Below are 17992 nucleotides of genomic sequence, written 5' to 3'. Positions count from 1 at the left end.
GCAGGGCCTGGGTCCAAGCCCTGCAACAGGACTTCCTTTTCTACAGGAGCCAAGGGCTGGCGGCGCTGGGCTCAGGAGGGGTTGTGAGCAGGCTGTGTGAAGGAGAGAAACCTGGCAGGGCTGGGGGAACATTTAGGCCCTCACTCTCTGCAGAACAGAGGAGCTGCAGTCAGCGGCACTGCCCCATTCCAGCAGGCAGCTGGGCCAGACAACACAATCTGAAACCAAAACCGCAAAGCTACACAGATTTACTTGAGCAGGGTGAAAGCCGAAAAGCCTCAATGTGATTGTAAGCCTAGAGGCTGATCCTGCCCCAAACCTAGATACATACATACACACACACACACACACACACAGCCATTCCAACACTATCAACAATTTCTGTCCACTTACTGATAATGTCTTCATTAGGCAGAATCGTATCCCCTCCACCAAAGATATACCCTAATCCTGTGAAACGTTACTTTACATGAGAAAAAGGACCTTGTGATTAAGCTAAGGATTTTGAGATGGGGACGTTATTCTAGGTTAACTGGGTTGGCCCAACATAAGTACAAGGGTCCTTATAAGAGGGAGGCAAGGTCAAAGGCAGTTGTAGACAATGGAAGCAAGAGATTGGGGTGATGCAAGGAAGGGGCCACAAGCCAGGGAACGCTTGACTTCTAGAAGCTGAAAAAGGCAAGAAAATACTCTCCCCTCAAGAGTGTCCAGAAGGAAGGAGCTCTGCCAACACCTTGACTTTGGCCCATAAGATTCATTCTGGACTTCTGACCTCCAGAACTCTCAGTTCATAAATTTCCATTACCATTAAGCTTATGGTCATTTGTTACAGCAGCAATAGGAAATGAATACACCATCCTTTTGATTTGGGGAACAAGAGTGCCTCCCACATATTTTATTAGAAATGTTTATTTTAAAAATATCTTTGGAGATTTAAAAAGGAAGTAGTGTAATAGGCAGGACAAAGTCTCCAGCTCCCCCTCAGATTCCTCTGGCTGGCTTCTCTGCACATTCTCCAAGTTGCATGCCTCTAGGCAACAGTCTCAGTGACTTCTGCTGGGTGGTAGCTAACATTCCCTTTGGTCCCACTTGGGTGTCTACACAACAGGGAGACTTAATGAGAAATCTCACCAGGGATGAGCTCATTTGCATATAATTTGCATGAAGCTGTTCTGGACTCCATGTGGGGAGGTGGGGGCTGTGCCTGAGCGAGAGGGTCTGTGTAATACCTTTGCTGCCTTCTCATTTGCACAAGGAAGGCAATGCCGGTAACAGCAAAGAGGAGGCCAAAAACCAGGGCCAGGATGTCACCTGGAGGGAGGAGGAAAGAGGCTGCCTCAGGGAGTGGAATCTGTAGGGTTCCTTCAGAGCCTGCTTCCGCCTATCCCCTACCCTGCCCCAAGTTCTCCAGCTGCCCCCAGTGTCTCAGAATCCAGCAGAGGCCAGCAAAGGGATGGGGGTGGATACACAAGAAAGGGTAAGTAAGATAAGCACATTTTTCCCTCCCTAAAAGTGAAGTAAAAAGTTGTTTGGGAAGGAGGATGTTAGGAGATTTCATTCTGATCAACTCTTGCCCTGGGGACCACAGGGGAACCCCCCACCTTGATCTCACACTATCCTACTGGGGTTGGAGGTCTGTTCTACAGAAATGGAGAGGTAGCAGTGGTGGTCCTGACTAGCCCCTGGGGCTGAACGGTGCCAAGGGGTGTCCCCAGCCTCAGGAGCCAGAGGAGGGACACAGACTCACCAGCAGCGAGACAGGAATTCAGGTGGACTGAAGAGAAAAAGGAGACATTAGAGCTGGGGGCTATGACCACCAGTGACAGACAAATGAGGACACATGGGAAGATGAGGGACCTGTGGCTGGGGAGACACAGCAGTATGGGACAGCAGACAAAGCTGCACCTGGCTCAAAGGTCTTAGGGCTGCTGTCCACTCCGACAGGGAAGGAAGCCTCAATTATTCGCCCATTCAAAGGCTGTGTCGCTCGGAAGTTCAGCTGGAGCCGAGAGTCGTCAGGTCCCCACAGGGAGTCAGAGAGGGTGTGGAGCTATGGAGGTCAGCAGACAGTGGGGGTGGGCTCATGGCACAGAAGCAAGAGTCACAGGCTTACTCAGAGCCAGCACCTCAGGGCTCCACCATCCCTGCCCCCTCATCCCCCACACGGCCCATCGTCTCTTCATGCCTCCTCTTTCTCACCTCATCCTACCCCCCCTATCCCCTTCACCCCCTATGTCACCACCACGCCCCAACCCCACCTGCTTAGCACTCAGCTTTACTGTCTGGTTGAACACAGTCCAGATGACTCCCTGGGCACAGGGGGGTGTGGTGAGAGACCCCTCATATCGGAAGTAGCGGCTGAGGTCAGAGGGCAGCAGTGCAGATACGTCCAGTCCTGGGACCCAGGTCTCTGAGTCTGTGGAGAGGACCTGTGCTGGAGCCTGACCTAGACTGTCCCCCACAGTACACCAGAGCTTTGGATACAGGGATACATTTTCATCTCCCAGAAGCCAAGCTGACTCAACTTCCTGAGACCACTTCTTCACTAAACGTATCCCTTCCCATAACTCTGCACAAGACGTAACTCATAAGAAAGTAAAGGGCTTTGGGGCTCACAGAGTGAGAGAACTGCTCCCTGGGCCCTCCCTCGGAGCCTTCACTCCTACTTTGCACACTGTGATAACACGTTGGAATGCAGATTTAAGCCCAGAGTGAATCAAAAGAGAAAATGGGTTGAATAACTTGTAAATAAATATTTACACGCCTAAAAGACAGACCCAAAAACACAAAAAGCACAATTCCTCTAGTTTAGCAAAACCTAAGATCCAGTAGGCTAAGTGAGGTTTAAAATGACCTAGAGTGTCTGAGAAAGAAAAGAACAATAGTGTTTACAAGTATAAGTATTTGATGCTTCTGAAGGAGAAATACAGTTCTCAGAAAAAATTTACCTCTCCAGACTTAACCCCTGAAGTTCCAAACACAATTTGTTTGGTCTTATTCTATTTTTGTCTTACTTTGGTTTCTGTTTGGTTTTTTAGACATAAAGCCTGTGGGCAGCAGTTTGCCTTTGCCTGTTTGCCTGTGTGCAGCTTCATAGTTATTATCAAGGTCACAGTTGGCCAGTTCACACATCAACCCCCTCCCTGTGAGAGGGAGAACTTCTCCACCCTCAGATCTGAGGCTGCCCAAGAATGATTCTTTATGAACAAGGGTGTCAGGGGTAGTGGCCAGATCAACAAACTGACCTTCCTCAGCAATTTCTCCCAAATGTGACAGCAACTGTTCGTAGGCGCTGTTCTCTTCTGGACCTTCCTAAGAGATGACAGTGCAAGACAGGTGAATATACATATCTAGGGTCATGGCTGGAGGCCTGAAGGTGAGGTGGGTTCCCCTAGTCCCACATTCCTCAGCTCTGAGAACTATGGGGAACACAAAATCTTATGCTATTATTACTCAAGGTTGAATTACTCTTCCTCTGCAAACTGACCTAACCAGGTGGACTAGTTTTCAATGGCAAATTGGAGGAGGAGGAGGATGGTGGGCCACTTTACTAGGATACAAGGCTCTCAATGATGGACTCTCCTCACTTTTCCAGTCTCACTCATCACTACCTCCGGACACATTCCATGGTCCCACCACAGAAAACCACAATAACCTTTGTATTTATGCTACCTCTGCATTCACCTTAAAAATTCATTTGACTTTGGGAGCCAGCACATGCTATTTCTAAGCTGCTTCTCTGAACTTTGTGCTGTGAGGCCGGCATTAGGGAGTCAGGGAGGGAAGTGAGCCTAACAGGTGTCTCATCATCCCCAGGTGTTTCACGATCCTGCCATCTTATTAGCCGCCTCTAACCATTGTGTAGGCAGCCTTGACCAATACGGGTCCAAAGAGGTCACTAAATGCATTTCTCTAGGTTCTACTGCATTTCACAAAGGGGAAATTATGGGTTATAGGAGTATTAGAGAAATGACTCTTCCTGATGTCCATTCTAGTGCATCTGCCATTCCCTGAATGGGCCACACTCTGAGTCTTTGCACAAACTGTTCGCCCTACATGAAATATCTCCTTTACTTCCCCACTAGTGAAGGCTTCAAGTTTCACCTCTGTGAGGCCTTCCCTGACCACTCTTTTATCTGTGTCCTGTGTATATGTCTGTCCTGTCAGCCTCCTTCATTGGCTGTGGGCTCCTTAGAGACAAGGACCCACAGTTTCTGAATCTTTTTTGCACCTCAGTGCCTGGCTCACAGTGGGCGTTGAATGAAGGAACTAATGAGTGAAGATGATAGCCAGGTGAGGGGATGGGGTCTCTGAGGCAAGATACTCTGAGCTCAGCGGTGTGGGGAAGCAGGGGTAAGGAGGTGTCCAGGGCTGGTACCTGCAGAAAGGCAGCCAACACGGCCAAGCCCCCCGGGCGCCCCAAGGCCTCGTCAACATTGGCAAATGCAGTGCTGAGGTGAACCACGTGGATCTGGAGAGGACACGGTAGAAGTCGGCAAGATCCCCTGCCCCGCACCCTGCTTCGACCCTCCGCGAACAGCCGCGTGCTCACCTCGGCAGGGAAACGGTGACCGCCAACCGTGTGCTCCGAGCCCGGGCGACCCGCAGCCCCCCAGTGCAGATGCAACTGCAGGGCCCGATACTCCTGCCCGGGGCCCAGGGCCATCTCCAGCCCGGGAGGCAGACTCAGCTGCACTGCGTGAAGAGAGGCCTGTGAGTCGGGCCCGCCCCTCTGGCCGAGGAGAGCCTACCTAACTCCAGACCACCGTTCCTCTTCCCCACGCCCAGTCTCATCCCCAAGTGGCCTCCGCCCCTTCCCTGGGGCTCCGCCCCGAGACCGCCTCACCCGTGTGGCCATTGTTGAGCAGGCGCAGTTCTGGGAGTGGCCGGAGCTCAAAGCCAAGGAGTTCTAGGGGTCGCAGGGCGGGGCAAAAGGCGGTGAGCTCCGGGCGGATGTCTACTGGGGATTGGAAGCGGCCTGCGCAGGCTGGGGACACCTGCGGCCATGGCGGGGGGCCTGGAGTGGGAGAGTATATACAGGAAGTCTGATGACAAGGTCAGGAACTTTTAGGGAAGCGGAGTAGGAAAAGTGCCCGGGAGGGGGGTGGAGTCAGGAGGCATCCGGGCGGGAAATAGAAATGGGGGATGTGGACAGAGACAGGCAGCGGGTGGTGTCGGCGACTGGCAGTCGGGGATGCCGGAGTTGGGGTGGGGGGCGGGGATCAGCAGAGCTGGGTGCCCAGATTGGGTCTGTGCAGGCGGTGGGTGTCTCACCTCCATAGCGCCAATGACTGTGGTCATCCCCTGCATAAATGAGAAGGATGAAGAGGCTAATCTTTGAGCCCAGTCCTTCCCCAGCGGCCAGAAGGAAGGTGGATCCCCGCATTAGCAGGGGTTCACAAACTCGGATGTCTTACAGAAGCCTAGCAGTCACAGAAATGCCTGAAGCAGGCCAGGTGTAAAGCACAATAGCTCCCAGCCAAATACAACACCGCAGCTCGGTGGGGCACACAAAGATCTTACTGGCCCGGAAGATACCAGTTTGCAACTACTGTCTTAGACTCTGTAAAGTGGGTGGAAGCCTCAGTCTCCAGGCCCAGATCAGCAGACCATCTTTCTCCCTTACTGGTTCCTCCTCCCCACTCATCCCTGTTCCCCTTCTGGTCTCCAACTCTTTTCCCAAAGTTTCTGGCTTGGGAGTCAAGATACCAGGTTCCCCTACCTGCTGTTTCCTTCTTCCGAGGTCTCAGTTTCCTCATCTGTAGACTGAAGATGAGGCGATCTCTACAAGCCCTTCCTGCTCCTCCTCTGGTACCCCCCAGCTTTCCTCTTCTCTCCTCTCATACTCTTACTTCTCTCCATCTTTGTTTTCTCTCCCCATGCCTCATCTCTTTCTCCTCTCCAACCTCCCCCTTTCTTCTTTCCCATCTCTTCCTACTTAGCTCTCTCCATCTGTGCCCCTTTCTTGTCTCCCCACTTAGCTCTGAAAGCGGGGAAGGGTTTAGTGGCATGGGAGCCCCTGGGGCTGGGAAAGACTCCTCTCAGAGTTCTGGCTCCTCTCCTTCCCTGAATATTCCCTGCCTGGGCTGGTTTAGTGAGGGGAAGCACCAACCTCCTGGAGCCTAGATTTGCAGACCTGATGACCACTTACCTTTTTTGTCTCTGTGGGCATTATTCTGGGCTCCCTGAGTATCCCTGGGAGCCTCAGCAGTAGGTAGATCCTCTGACTTCAGAGAATCCTCTTCTCCTGGTTCAGTCTTCATTCCAGATGGGTCCTCCTCTCCAGGTGGGTCCTCTTCACTGGGCAGGTCCTCCTCACCCAGTGGATCATCTTCCCCAGACGAATCTCCTCCCGTGGTGGGAGCCCCCTGCGTGCTCCAAGGATGGGCAGGAAGCAGGAGAAGCAGTAACAGCAGCAGCTGTACAGCTGGGCCTGGGGCAGGGGCCGGGATCAGCATGGGGAGCCAGGGGCTGGGGCACAGGGGAGCCATGTGGCTGACTGTGGGGTGTCCTGGACACGGTATGAGTGTACGGGCTGTACGTGCATTGGAAACAGGAGCTGGGTTGGGGAGGAGCAAGCCTGGAGGGGAGCAGGCTGACTCACAGAAGGCCCTTTTGTAGAGATGGAGCCAAAGTCCTGTGGGTCTGTCTGGCCCTGTGCCCCCTCCCTGATAGCAAAGCAGGGATGGGGTGGAGTGAGGGGCAGGTATGTGCGCAGGCAGAAGGTTATCGGGGTTATGGGCTCAGCCTGGAACCCAAGGCACCACCTGGCACTATGCAGGTTCTCCCTGGCACCGCCGGGCCGCTCGCCAGCCAACCTCAGCTAACCCTGGCCTGCTTCCCAGCCCTGGGCAGCAGAGGCCCCCACGTCCTTTAGCTGAGGGGAAGCAGCCCATATATACTTCCCTGGCCCAGACAGGGAGCAGGTAAAGAGGTAGGGCAAGCTGCTGGGGGGAGTCTAGAGGTGGCTGGGTGGATGGGTAGGTGGGAGGCAAATTTGAGTGTGAATGGAAAACTGCATGTATTTGTGAAAGAGACTCTGACGGGTTTAAACTAAATGGATTATTCATCATATCACACCTCTGCTCAGAAACCTGCATTAGCTTCCGACTGCCTATCAAAGGGTCTTCCATGAACCCATCTTCTCCCTCTAGTTGACATCCAAGTCCCTTCAAAATCTTACCCAGTAAACTTCCATCTCATGTCCTACTACTCTCCCTCATTTTGTAGCCAAATGAAACTGTTCATTTTTTTCTCCAAACCTTTGATCACTTTGTTCATCTAATTCTCACTCCTCTTTATTTAGCATCTACCATATGTCAGATGTTGGGCTAATGGCCTAGAGAAATGGAAATGAATAAGACACAGTCCTTGTTCTGAGGCACTCACTGCCTGGTGAGTGAGGGCAAAAACTATCATCATATTTGGGGGAGAGAGATGAATTCTGCCTCAGAAAGTAATACAGAAGTAGGCAAAATCTGATAAGGGCTTCAGGAAGTACCAGTTCAACTGGTTAAAAAAAAAAAATGGGGAAAACAGTATTCTGGGCAAAGGAGAGGCACCAAATATTTTGAGCAGGAGAATGACAGAATCCACTTCTCATATTAGGTTATAGTGAGGGCTGGAATGGAGCATGGATTCGAGGGGGAGAGTGGGTCCAATGAGATGAAGAGTGAGAGGACCCCAAGAATGGGCTTGAGGTTTCCAGTCTGCCTATTGACTTAACAAACATTTAGCGGGCCTCCTCCAATCCTCCAGGCACACTGTTCTAGGCCCTAGGGATGCATCATCAAACTGCAAAGTAGTCTCTGCTGTTCTGGCCTCACATGTAAGGCCCCTGTGGCTTTGACAAACCAGAAGAGAGTAAGGCCATTTCAGGAGTTCATGTCTGGGGCTAATACTCAGTAGGTACGTGCACCAGTATGGTTGTATAGGTTAATTAAATATATTGAAATAGCCATAATCTGGTTGGTAACTAGCCCCTAACTCCATAGTGCTCCTGCTACCCTACTTCTCCCTGGGGACCCTCCTAACCTCAAGACCTCTTATTTAAAGAGGTAATGCTTGGCACAGCAGGGGCTCCAGGACCCCACTTGAATGCCCCATCCAGCTTCCACTCTGATGGATCAGTACTTGTGCCACTACCATGTTAAAGAGTTTTACTGTCTCCTCTATCTAAATCCCTTCTATTATTCAAGATTTAGTTCAAAGGCCACCTCCTCCAGGAAGTCTTGCTTGACCAACTCTACACCACAAGAAGAGATTTCTGATGCCTCTGAGCCACCACAGTTCTTTGCCTGCCCTTCCTAATAACCCTGCCTACTACCCAAGTCATATTAAGGTGATTTATGACATTTTATCTGCTCTAATAGCCTTGAGCTCCATAAGGACAGAGTCCAGTATTTGATTGATTGAGTCAGTCTTTTATTATTGATCATCTTTCTCTCTGCAGATCACTTTACTGGCTTTAGAAAAACCATGTTGACTAAGATGCTTCCCCTGCTCTCAGGGAGCTTACTGTCAATGGCCTGTGTGTGTCAAACCACAGTTATTCCATAAGCAGGACAGCACATTTCTACAGCACCCCGGTTGTCTGCCTTGTCAGAGTGACTGCCATACTGTATGCCAAAACTTATTTTTTTAAACTTTTTTTTATCGAGTTATAGTCATTTACAATGTTGTGTCAAATTCCAGTGTAGAGCACAATTTTTCAGTTACACATGAACATACATATATTTACTGTCACTTTTTTTTTTTGCTGTGAGCTACCACAAGATCTTGTATATATTTCTCTGTGCTATACAGTATAATCTTGTTTATCTATTCTACATATGCCTGTCAGTATCTACAAATTTTGAAATCCCATTCTGTCCCTTCCCACCGCCTGCCCCCTTGGCAACCACAAGTTTGTATTCTATGTCTATGAGTTTGTTTCTGTTTTATATTCATGTTCTTTTTTTTTTTTTTTTTTTTTTTCAGATTCCACCTATGAGTGATCTTACATGGTATTTTTCTTTCTCTTTCTGGCTTACTTTAGTTAGAATGACATTCTCCAGGAGCATCCATGTTGCTGCAAATGGCGTTATGTTGTCCGTTTTTGTGGCTGAATAGTATTCCATTGTAGAAATATACCACATCTTCTTTATCCAGTCATCTGTTGATGGACATTTAGGCTGTTTCCATGTCTTGGCTATTGTAAATAATGCTGCTATGAACATTGGGGTACAGGTGTCTTTTTGAAGTATGGTTCCTTCTGGATACATGCCCAGGAGCAGGATTATTGGGTCATATGGTAAGTCTATTCCTAGTCTTTTGAGGAATCTCCATCCTGTTTTCCACAGTGGCTGCACCAAACTGCATTCCCACCAGCAGTCTAGGAGGGTTCCCTTTTCTCCACAGCCTCTCCAGCATTTGTCATTTGTGGACTTTTGAATGATGTGTATGCCAAAACTTGTATGGAGGGACACCAGCTGGTCTCCAAGCTGTCATCGTAGGAGCTAGTCAGCCTAATAATCTAGGTTGCCATTTCTGGAGCCAAATTATGAGCCATCCATGGCAGCCTGATCCAGTGTGCACTCTGGATGGTCAGCTGTGTTGTCAGAACCTTGGTTGGATCCTGAGACATGGAAGGTACATGGTAATATCTAAATTGGATGAGCCTGGACAAAACTGAATGTGGTAACTAACGACTAAGCTAGTGGCGATGGAAGAGGTCATGGGAAGCACAGAGGACAGAAACACCATGCACACTGAAGTCTGGAGTCTGTATGTCTAGATCTTTCCCCAACACCAATTGTAACTTTATTTCATATTCCTGCTTTCCAAATGTTCTGGATGTTTCCATCTTTTTTCCTTAGATCTGTCAGACTCTCCGTGTACACTTCTTTGTGACACTTCTACCTGTACAAATCTCCCCTCCACCTCTGCTGCTTTCCCTCAGTATTTCAGAGTCCAGATTGACTTCTAGGTACAGCTCTCTCTGTTACCGCTCCCTGATTTTCAAAATGCCATTCTCCATGGTGCTGTCTCTTTCTTGAGCTCTCTGTCTCTGTGTGTGACCATGTCTCTGGTCTGGGTGGGGAACACGGACTCTGACCCTGGATCATGCCTTTGCAACTGGGAGTCCGCCAAACCCTAAAACAGGTTTGAACTCCCAGAATCTTGTTTCCTGAGCCTCCCCAGGTTGGGACAGAGTGTACTCAGTACTAATTGACTAGGACTCCGCCCCACCACCCCACCCCCAGGCCTGGTACATGACCTCTCTTTGGTTGTTAAAGGTCAAGTCTTTGGTCATTAGGCTCTATGTCTTCAGACATCGAGGGCTATGTCTCTGTTTATCCCAGTGCTACAGAGGAGTGACCTATTTACTGGTGAAGCAGAAGAACAAGCCCCTACCACCCACACGTGGATTGGAAGCAAAGATAGGTCCCAGCCCTTCTGGGGCCCTAGGGGCCCACCTGTAGTTCTGCCCACCTTACCATCTGTATTACTTTCCTAGGACTGCTGTAGCAAATTACCCACAAACTGGGAGGGAGGAGTCGGTTAAAACTACAGAAATTTATTCTCTCACAGTTCTGGAGGCTAGAAGTCTGAGATGAAGGTGTTGGCAGAGCTCCTTCTGAAGGCTCTAAGGCCTCTTCCAGCTTCTGGTGGCTCCAGGCATTCCTGGGCTTGTGGCTGCATAACTTCAGTCTCTGCTCCCGACTTCACATGGCCTTTTCCTCCTGTCCTTGTGTCTCTCTACAGGATGTCTCTTATAGGAACACTTGTCATTGGATTTAGGGCCCACCAGATAATCCAGGATGAGCTTATCTCAAGATTCTTAATTTAACTACATCTGTAAAGACCCTTTTTACAAATGAGGTCACATTCAAAGGTTCCAGGGGTTTGGACATGGACATAGCTTTATGCGGGCCACCACTTAGCCCACTACACTATCAGATATTTTGGAAGTAAAGTGGATACACAGGAGGAGAAGGAGTGAGCTTGTGTTGGAGACCCTCATGCCTTCTGCCCGGATCCCTCTTCATACCCTTTGCAGGCAGTTTCATCCATTCTCTGGCTTCTGTAAGTTGATGAAAGCCGCATATCCCCAGGTTGGACCTCTCCACCATGTCAGATCTATAACCACCTGCTTAATGGATATCTCCACTTGGATGTCCTACAAGTATCTCAAATTCAACAGGCCTCAAGCCGAATTCATCTGTCCCAAAAACCTCTTCCACCCTCCACCAAGTGGTCTAAGCCAGAAACCTGATGCCATCTTTTCTTTTATCTTTTCCCACCTCTGACATTAAGTCATCAAGCCCTATAGATTCTACCTTTAAAACTTTTCATCCACATTTTTCATCCTAACTCACACTTCCATCACCTCTCACTTGGATAACTGCACCTGCCCCCTAATGTGTTTGCTGAGTCCAGCTAGTCAGGGTGATCTCTCTAAAATGCACATATCATTTCACTCCCTATTTAAGACCCTTCAATGGCTTCCCCTTGCCCTTAGGATAAAGTCCATAGTACTTGACATGGCCTTCAGAAGGCTAGCATTGCCCTGTTCTCCTTGATGGGTTTTCAGCCTATGGGGGTCCAGTCAGAGGGAAGCTCTGTGTCTCAGTATTTGATAGCTGAGGGAATTCACTTTCACTGTGTCCAGACATGGATAAGGAAGCACACAGCCACTGGAACTGTGGGCAGCCGTCTTGTAACCGCAAGATGAAGGTTTTACCTTAAGGTGAAGGTGAAACCATGGAAGGGCAGAAAGCAGTTTTTAGTGACTTGCTTAAGCGATCCCTAGGGCCCACTTGCATCTGGACTTCTCAGTCACATGAACCAATAAATTATCTTGTTCCGCCACTTTGAATTGTGACATAGTCTTACTGATATAAATTCCCTCCATGGTTTTGCCTCTGTCTACCTCTCGAGTTTCCTTTCTCATCACAGTCTGTGCTCTAGTATTACTAAACTTCTTCCAGTTTCTTGAATGCATTGAATGTCCATGTGTGTGTGTTTTATCTCCAAGTCTTATCCATGCTATCGTCTCTCTTTCCCACCTCTCCCCTGCTGCCAGCCCTGTCTTGCCAGGTTTTGTTTTGCTCATCCTTCAGGTATCAATTCACATGTCACTTCCTCTGAGAAACCTCCCTAACTCCTAGACTAGGGGCAGATCATTCACTCCTGCATGCACAGAAGCCTGTATTTTCTTTATAACGTGTGTCTCACTTCATGGTGACTCCTTACCATGTCTGTCATACAGGACCATAAGCATTCATAAGGACAGGGGTCATATTTCTCTCGTTCACCATTTCATGTCCATGCCTAGCACAGGACCTGGCGCATCAGAGGCATTTAATTTTGACTGTGATTATTGTTCACAGCCTCCCTAGGACTTCTCCAGCATCCAGTAAGTTGAAAACAGAGGTTGAAGGTAATTAAAGGATAGAGAGGTGGTTGACTACCCTCTGATCGATCCTCTTCCCTGGCCCCTCCTTCCTTTGGCTTTGGGAGAGAGTTGAGGGTAGAATCAGTTCCAGGCAGAGTACGGTGTGCCTGACATGCTCTGTGGGAGACTTGGTTCCCTGGGAATCAGTTGTCTCTAAGTGTCCTCAGTATGTCTTGCTCAGCTTTGCCCTCTCACAGCAGGCTTTGCCCTTTGCTCACAGCAGGCTTTATTCCCCTCCCCTCTTCCATCCCCACAGAGCACAGTCAGACACTGGCAGGACACCCAAACACACCCATCACCAACTGCGCCCCAGGAGTTGTGCTCTGTTCCCATCACCTGGGCTCATGGTGATACCAATTATCATGAGATTATCTGTCTCCTTCTACCCATGAGCTCTTAGTGTGGACTGCCCCACATTCACTTGAGACAGTGTAACCAGTCCTCTACCTATACAGTATCTCCAGTTTCCTTGTGATCTGTCCAAGGTACAGTCTGACCCAAACTCTCTCTTTTCTCCAGCAAGCCCTTCAAGTTGTTTTTCCGTGATCTAAGCTCAGCATTTCTCCTTCCTCCAGATTCTTAGAATGTCAGAGAGCTAGAGGGGACTTCAAAACCCCGACAATACCCTGGTTCTTGGCTAGGGGCCCAGATTCCTAGGAGTCCACAGTGGAGGAACAGGGTCTAAAGTTTCTAACATTTTGGGTATTAATAGCATTTTTTTCTAATTACAAAGTAATTCATGCATGCTCAAGCAGAAAACTTCGGAAAGGCAGAGAAGTATAAGGGAATTTTTTAAATTACCCTGTTTATCCCATTCACCCCTTTAACCTCAATGATCCAGTGCCTGGCACAGATAAGGTACTTAGTAAGTATTTGCTGAATGAATTATCTTTGATGTCATCACCCAGAGATAAAAACCACAATTACCTTTTGGTTGTTTATACTTCCAGTCATATGTATGTTATATCTAAATAAGATTATATTATACAAACAGCTTTGTAGCCTGCTTTTTTCCTTTCAGCAATATACTATGCATTTTCCCATTTTGATAGCTTTTTAACATCATCTTTACGGCTTTCATATTATTCCTTCAAATGGCTGTACCATAATTTTCCTAGCCAGTTCTCTACCTCTGGACATTTAGGTGAATTCCAGTTTTCTGTTGTTACAAACATTTTTGCCACCCTAATTCTAGTAGATATATTTTTGTCCACATAGTAGTTTTTTAGGATGCATTCCTACAAGTGGAACTGCTAGGCCATAAGAGTAGGCACTTCACATACTGACAAAATAGCACTGCTAATTTGCCCTCCAGGGCTACTGCCAGTTTTCCAAAAGACCTACGATAATACAGACTAATTAACTCCAAGCTTTTGCCTTTGGCCAGAATTACAGCAATTCCGAACCACTACGTTAGTTGTTGACACTTGCTGACAGGAAGCTAACTGGCTCTCAGGTTTGGGATCAGTATGAAAGAAGGAAACAAGTTAGTCATTTAAAACCTGTAAACTTTTGTCCGGGGCCCAAATACTTAAAACCTGGTGACCCATGAGGGTTTCTAATAGTGAAAGCATTGGGGATGACTGGACCCTAGCGTATGGCATGGGCTCAGGACAGAATATGTACCGAAACTACTGCCCCTTTCTCAATTCTACAGATGGGACACTGCAGCCCTGTCAGTGTCTGCACCCCCAAGTCTCCTGACTCAAAGTCCAGGCTGCTGCCCCAACTTTGTGCCACTCAGAGGAAGGCCACCCACCAGCCCCACCCCGCCCTGCCTGGGCAGGCGCCGTCCACCTACAGAGCCCTGACGGTGGGCCGAGGCCCTACGGAAAAGACCTCAAATATACCCGTCCTGAGCGCAGCCTCCAGACGCCAGGGGGCGCGCTCTCCTCCCAGGCCGCGGCCCCGCCCCCGGAGCCGTTGGCGTTTGAATCTCCAGCGGGCTGAGACCGGAAGTGTTGACCCTCAAGCCGGTATGGAGAGCCTAGGTCCCGGTGCCCGGTGCCCGGTGCAAGAGCAGCGTGCTCGTTGGGAGCGGAAACGCGCCTGCACCGCCTGGGAGCTGCTGGAGACTGAGAGGCGCTACCACGAACAGCTGGGGCTGGTGGCCACGGTGCGGACCCCGCACGCCCTCCCGTATGGGGCGGGGACCCCAGGGTGTGATGGGCCCTGGCCTGTGCGCCTGCACGTAGGGAGCTCAGGCAGAGTTCTGGTTTCCGGTAGCGCTTTGGCATTAGCCTCCTCTGTCTGTGGACTACAAACCGGTATTCTCTCCTCCCGCAGTACTTCGTGGGGATTCTGAGAGCCAAGGGCACCGTGCGACCACCAGAGCGCCAGGCCCTGTTTGGGCCCTGGGAACTCATTTACGGCGCTAGTCAGTGAGTAGACGCGGCATAGGGTGGGAGAAGGAGGGAGAGCCCTGGCCTCTGGCAGTGCACGGAGCTCAGAGAGACCTAGGTTCACAGTGAGAGTCTGCCAGTTTCCTCACCTGTAGTCTTGGCCGAGTGCCTTAATCAGCCCCAGCTCTCCAACTGTAAAAGGGATAATAGCACTACCTCCATAGCAGGGTTATGAGAATTAAAGGAGATGGTGCTTGAATAGTTTGGGGGCTGTTCTTTTATTGTCTTAACTCACGCAGAGAGCTGCTTCCCTACCTCGAAGGAGGGCGCTGGGGACAGGGTCTGGAGGGCTTCTGCCCCCACCTGAAGCTCTATACCCAATACGCTGCCAACGCTGAGAGGTCCCGGACCACCCTGCAGGTAACATGAAGATAACCTCAGGTCCTTCCCCTCTTAACTCCACACATTCCCTATTCATCTGGAGACCCAAACTTCATTAATACTCTTCGTGCACTTATGGAGTCCTGTGGGTGCCCAGCTCTGTGCTAAGATCCCTGTAGGGAGACGGGGTTCTCTCAGGAGCACAGCTTCCTGATGGCTGGGGATATGTACCCAGGATACAATACAAGGAGTGGCTTCTCTCCCTGCTACCAACCCTTTCCTTATCACTCCAGGAGCAACTAAAGAACAAACGGTTCCGGAAGTTTGTGCAACTTCAGGAAGGCCGCCCTGAGTTTGGGGGCCTTCAACTCCAAGACCTCCTCCCTCTGCCTCTGCAGAGGCTCCAACAGTGAGTGAACTCACCCTGACTTAGCCAACTTCTCTGTTTGACTGCTGCTCTCAGGTTTGTGGGATTCCATGAGATCTGTCCCACAGTGTCTCTCCTGAGACAAGTTGCTCCTAAAATTTTTTTGCAAGACTAAGTGTGACCCCTCTGGAGTATCTGGGCTCTGCAGCCTCAGGCCCTTAGCTGGAACTGTAGAACTTACATTGAAGTGAGGGGCCTGTAATACAGCTAGCAACAGGAGACACTAGGCTTGCCTAGCTTAGAATTTCTGTCTCTGGGGATGAGTTAAGAACTTATAGTCAGGTTGCCAACAACACCCTCCTTGGGTTGATTAACTTTCATCTTGGGCTCTAGCCTCCATGAACTATGATCAGTCTGCCCTTGACTCTTCAATCTGGGATGGAGGAGGGCCATGTGATGTGAACTCAGGTGCTGAGTCCCAGATGAAAGGGGGGTGGGGGAAGGGAATAGCCACAAGCAGATCTTTCCTTGCAACTGAAATATGTGTAGGGGGTGATCTGTGTGTCAGGCAGAAGGAATTCTGCCAGCTCTCCTTCCACTCGTAGACTCCCCAACTGTCTAATTCCAGGTATGAGAATCTTGCTGTTGCTTTGGCTGAAAACACAGGTCCTAACAGCCCTGACCACGAACAGCTCACAAGTATGTTCCTCTGCAGCAGTCCTTGGGGACTGCCTCTGCTGTATCCCTTTCCGGTTCTGACCTCCAACAATGTCTGATATGCCCCTATCTTCCAATGACATATATACAATGTCCCTATTGCCCCACCTACTCTTGAAGAAGTTAGACTCTGACCCTAGCTCTCTTCGGAATAGCCTGTCTTTCACCACCACCATTCACTCAAAGTCAAAGTTGTGCTGGGAGTGGGGCACGGGATGTTATTCCAGGGGCTGCCCGGCTGATAAGTGAGACTGCTCAGAGAGTCCACACCATTGGTCAGAAACAGAAGAATGACCAGCACCTCCAGCGTGTCCAGGGTCTGCTCAGTGGACGGCAGGCAAAGGGGCTTACCTCAGGTAGTCTGCATGCTACCCCCTCAATCTTCAAACTGCCCTTTTCTCACCTCTTTTCCACTATATCGCCAGCACACACCCTCTATTTCCTCAGCTTCCCTTTCATTCTCTTCCATGGATCACAGTCCTGGAGCTGCACCAAAATAACAGCTCTCCCGTCCCCCAGGTCGCTGGTTCCTACGCCAGGGCTGGCTGTTGGTGGTGCCTCCCCGGGGGGAGCCTCGGCCTCGAATGTTCTTCCTCTTCTCTGATGCACTCCTCATGGCCAAGCCTCGACCCCCATTGCACCTGCTGCAGAGTGGCACCTTTGCCTGCCAGGCTCTCTACCCTATGGCTGAGTGTCAACTCCACAGGGTCTTTGGCCACTCAGGAGGCCCTTGTGGTGGACTGCTCAGTGTAAGTAACAGGCGAAAGCCCTAGGTAAGGTAGGAGAAGCCCAAAATATACCTCAAGTGTCTGTGCACTGTTCATCTCCTTGGTCTGGGCCCCACTCATAGGAACTGAGCCACCTACATTGAGAGGATACTGGCCCTGGGGGGTTTTAAGTTCTCACCTTAGCCCTAAATTAACTTCCATGGAAACAGCAAGGCCTTCAGCTTATGCCTGGATCTTTCTGAGCCAATGCGCTAAGAAGCGGTCTCTCCCTAGCTGTCCTTTCCACATGAGAAGCTACTGCTTATGTCCACAGACCAGGAGGAGCTGTTGGGCTGGTACCACAGTCTGACTCTGGCCATCAGGTAAGCTGTCTACCCTTGGGAAGAGTGCTGTAATGAGGCCCACAAGCAGTTCCCAGCCTATCTCATGTCTTACATCTGTCTGGGTCCCCCTCGCTCCCATGCAACCCTGCGGGTGATTTTGTCAGAACAGAGTGCTCATGCCACTGCCTAAACTATCATCTCTCCACAGCAACCAGAAGAACTAGAGGAATCTGACAAATTCCAGAGTCCAGGATGCCTCAGGGATTAGGTCAGCGTCTGGAATACAAAGAAATCTTCTCCAGTACTAACACAGACTCTTCATGGTCATTTTGTGTCTGCCTGGGACCAAGACAGCCAGGTCACTTGACCAGCTCTTAAGAATCAGGACACCAAGTCTGACCCAACTGAACCTCTGCTGAACCAGTCCCTCCAACTCAGAGGAGGGGATTTGGGACTGAGACCCTCGATGCTGTGTCTGTGGACAGCCATTTATCACGGTTGCAGCTGTGCAACTGTGGCTATTTTTATGTTGTATGTGGTTTCTATAATTTATTTTCCCACTGGATTTTAGTAAAGTCTTTTCCTTTTGGAGAAGTCTTTCTCAGCTATGCCATAAGAGGAAAGGGATTTTTGTGCCCTGAAGGCTGGCACGATGGTGGCCTCAGGAATACAAAGAAAAGGACTGGAGCTCCCTC

The 17992-nt window shown here is 49.8% G+C and overlaps 2 protein-coding genes across 6 annotated transcripts; one reads left to right on the top strand and one right to left on the bottom strand.

Annotated features, from left to right (window-relative positions):
- Window positions 1-859: 859 nt before the first annotated feature.
- Window positions 860-11828, bottom strand: CA9 (carbonic anhydrase 9). Of its 3 annotated transcripts, XM_010952845.3 has the most exons (11): window positions 6152-11828; window positions 5275-5304; window positions 4847-5017; window positions 4553-4695; window positions 4379-4471; window positions 3246-3312; window positions 2259-2416; window positions 1906-2050; window positions 1748-1774; window positions 1230-1311; window positions 860-1097 (listed from the first exon to the last, which is right to left on the bottom strand). In XM_010952845.3, exons 1-11 carry the CDS (start codon window positions 6489-6491, stop codon window positions 1031-1033), a joined length of 1323 nt encoding a protein of 440 aa, XP_010951147.1. In that variant the 5' UTR covers window positions 6492-11828; the 3' UTR covers window positions 860-1030. The 3 variants fall into 3 exon arrangements, with proteins under 3 accessions (XP_010951147.1, XP_010951148.1, XP_074217913.1); XM_010952846.3 differs by lacking the exon at window positions 4847-5017; XM_074361812.1 differs by lacking the exons at window positions 1906-2050; window positions 2259-2416.
- On the top strand, window positions 4875-17891 carry ARHGEF39 (Rho guanine nucleotide exchange factor 39). Of its 3 annotated transcripts, XM_074361811.1 has the most exons (10): window positions 4875-5056; window positions 14097-14555; window positions 14726-14820; window positions 15081-15201; window positions 15456-15571; window positions 16158-16228; window positions 16474-16602; window positions 16766-16995; window positions 17248-17336; window positions 17506-17891. In XM_074361811.1, the coding sequence occupies exons 1-10, from the start codon at window positions 5006-5008 to the stop codon at window positions 17519-17521; spliced, it is 1377 nt and encodes a 458-aa protein (XP_074217912.1). In that variant the 5' UTR covers window positions 4875-5005; the 3' UTR covers window positions 17522-17891. The 3 variants fall into 3 exon arrangements, 2 of the variants coding, with proteins under 2 accessions (XP_074217912.1, XP_010951138.2); XR_006724202.2 differs by lacking the exon at window positions 4875-5056 and having other exon boundaries at window positions 13895-14555; window positions 17184-17336; XM_010952836.3 differs by lacking the exon at window positions 4875-5056 and having other exon boundaries at window positions 13895-14555.
- Window positions 17892-17992: the final 101 nt, after the last annotated feature.

Source organism: Camelus bactrianus, chromosome 4, assembly GCF_048773025.1.
Source record: "Camelus bactrianus isolate YW-2024 breed Bactrian camel chromosome 4, ASM4877302v1, whole genome shotgun sequence".
Taxonomy (NCBI): domain Eukaryota; kingdom Metazoa; phylum Chordata; class Mammalia; order Artiodactyla; family Camelidae; genus Camelus; species Camelus bactrianus.
Note: the sequence above shows the minus strand (reverse complement) of the source record. Positions and strands in the feature narration are given on the sequence as shown.

Coding starts and splice junctions, on each gene's coding strand:
- CA9 (XM_010952845.3), bottom strand. CDS start 6,491: ATGGCTCCCCTGTGCCCCAGCCCCTGGCTCCCCATGCTGATCCCGGCC. Junction 5,018..5,274: donor CAGTCATTGGCGCTATGGAG/GTGAGACACCCA, acceptor CTCCCACTCCAG/GCCCCCCGCCATGGCCGCAG. Junction 1,312..1,747: donor GAATTCCTGTCTCGCTGCTG/GTGAGTCTGTGT, acceptor TCCTCCCTCCAG/GTGACATCCTGGCCCTGGTT.
- ARHGEF39 (XM_010952836.3), top strand. CDS start 14,037: ATGGCATGGGCTCAGGACAGAATATGTACCGAAACTACTGCCCCTTTC. Junction 15,202..15,455: donor GGTCCCGGACCACCCTGCAG/GTAACATGAAGA, acceptor TTATCACTCCAG/GAGCAACTAAAGAACAAACG. Junction 15,572..16,157: donor CCTCTGCAGAGGCTCCAACA/GTGAGTGAACTC, acceptor GTCTAATTCCAG/GTATGAGAATCTTGCTGTTG.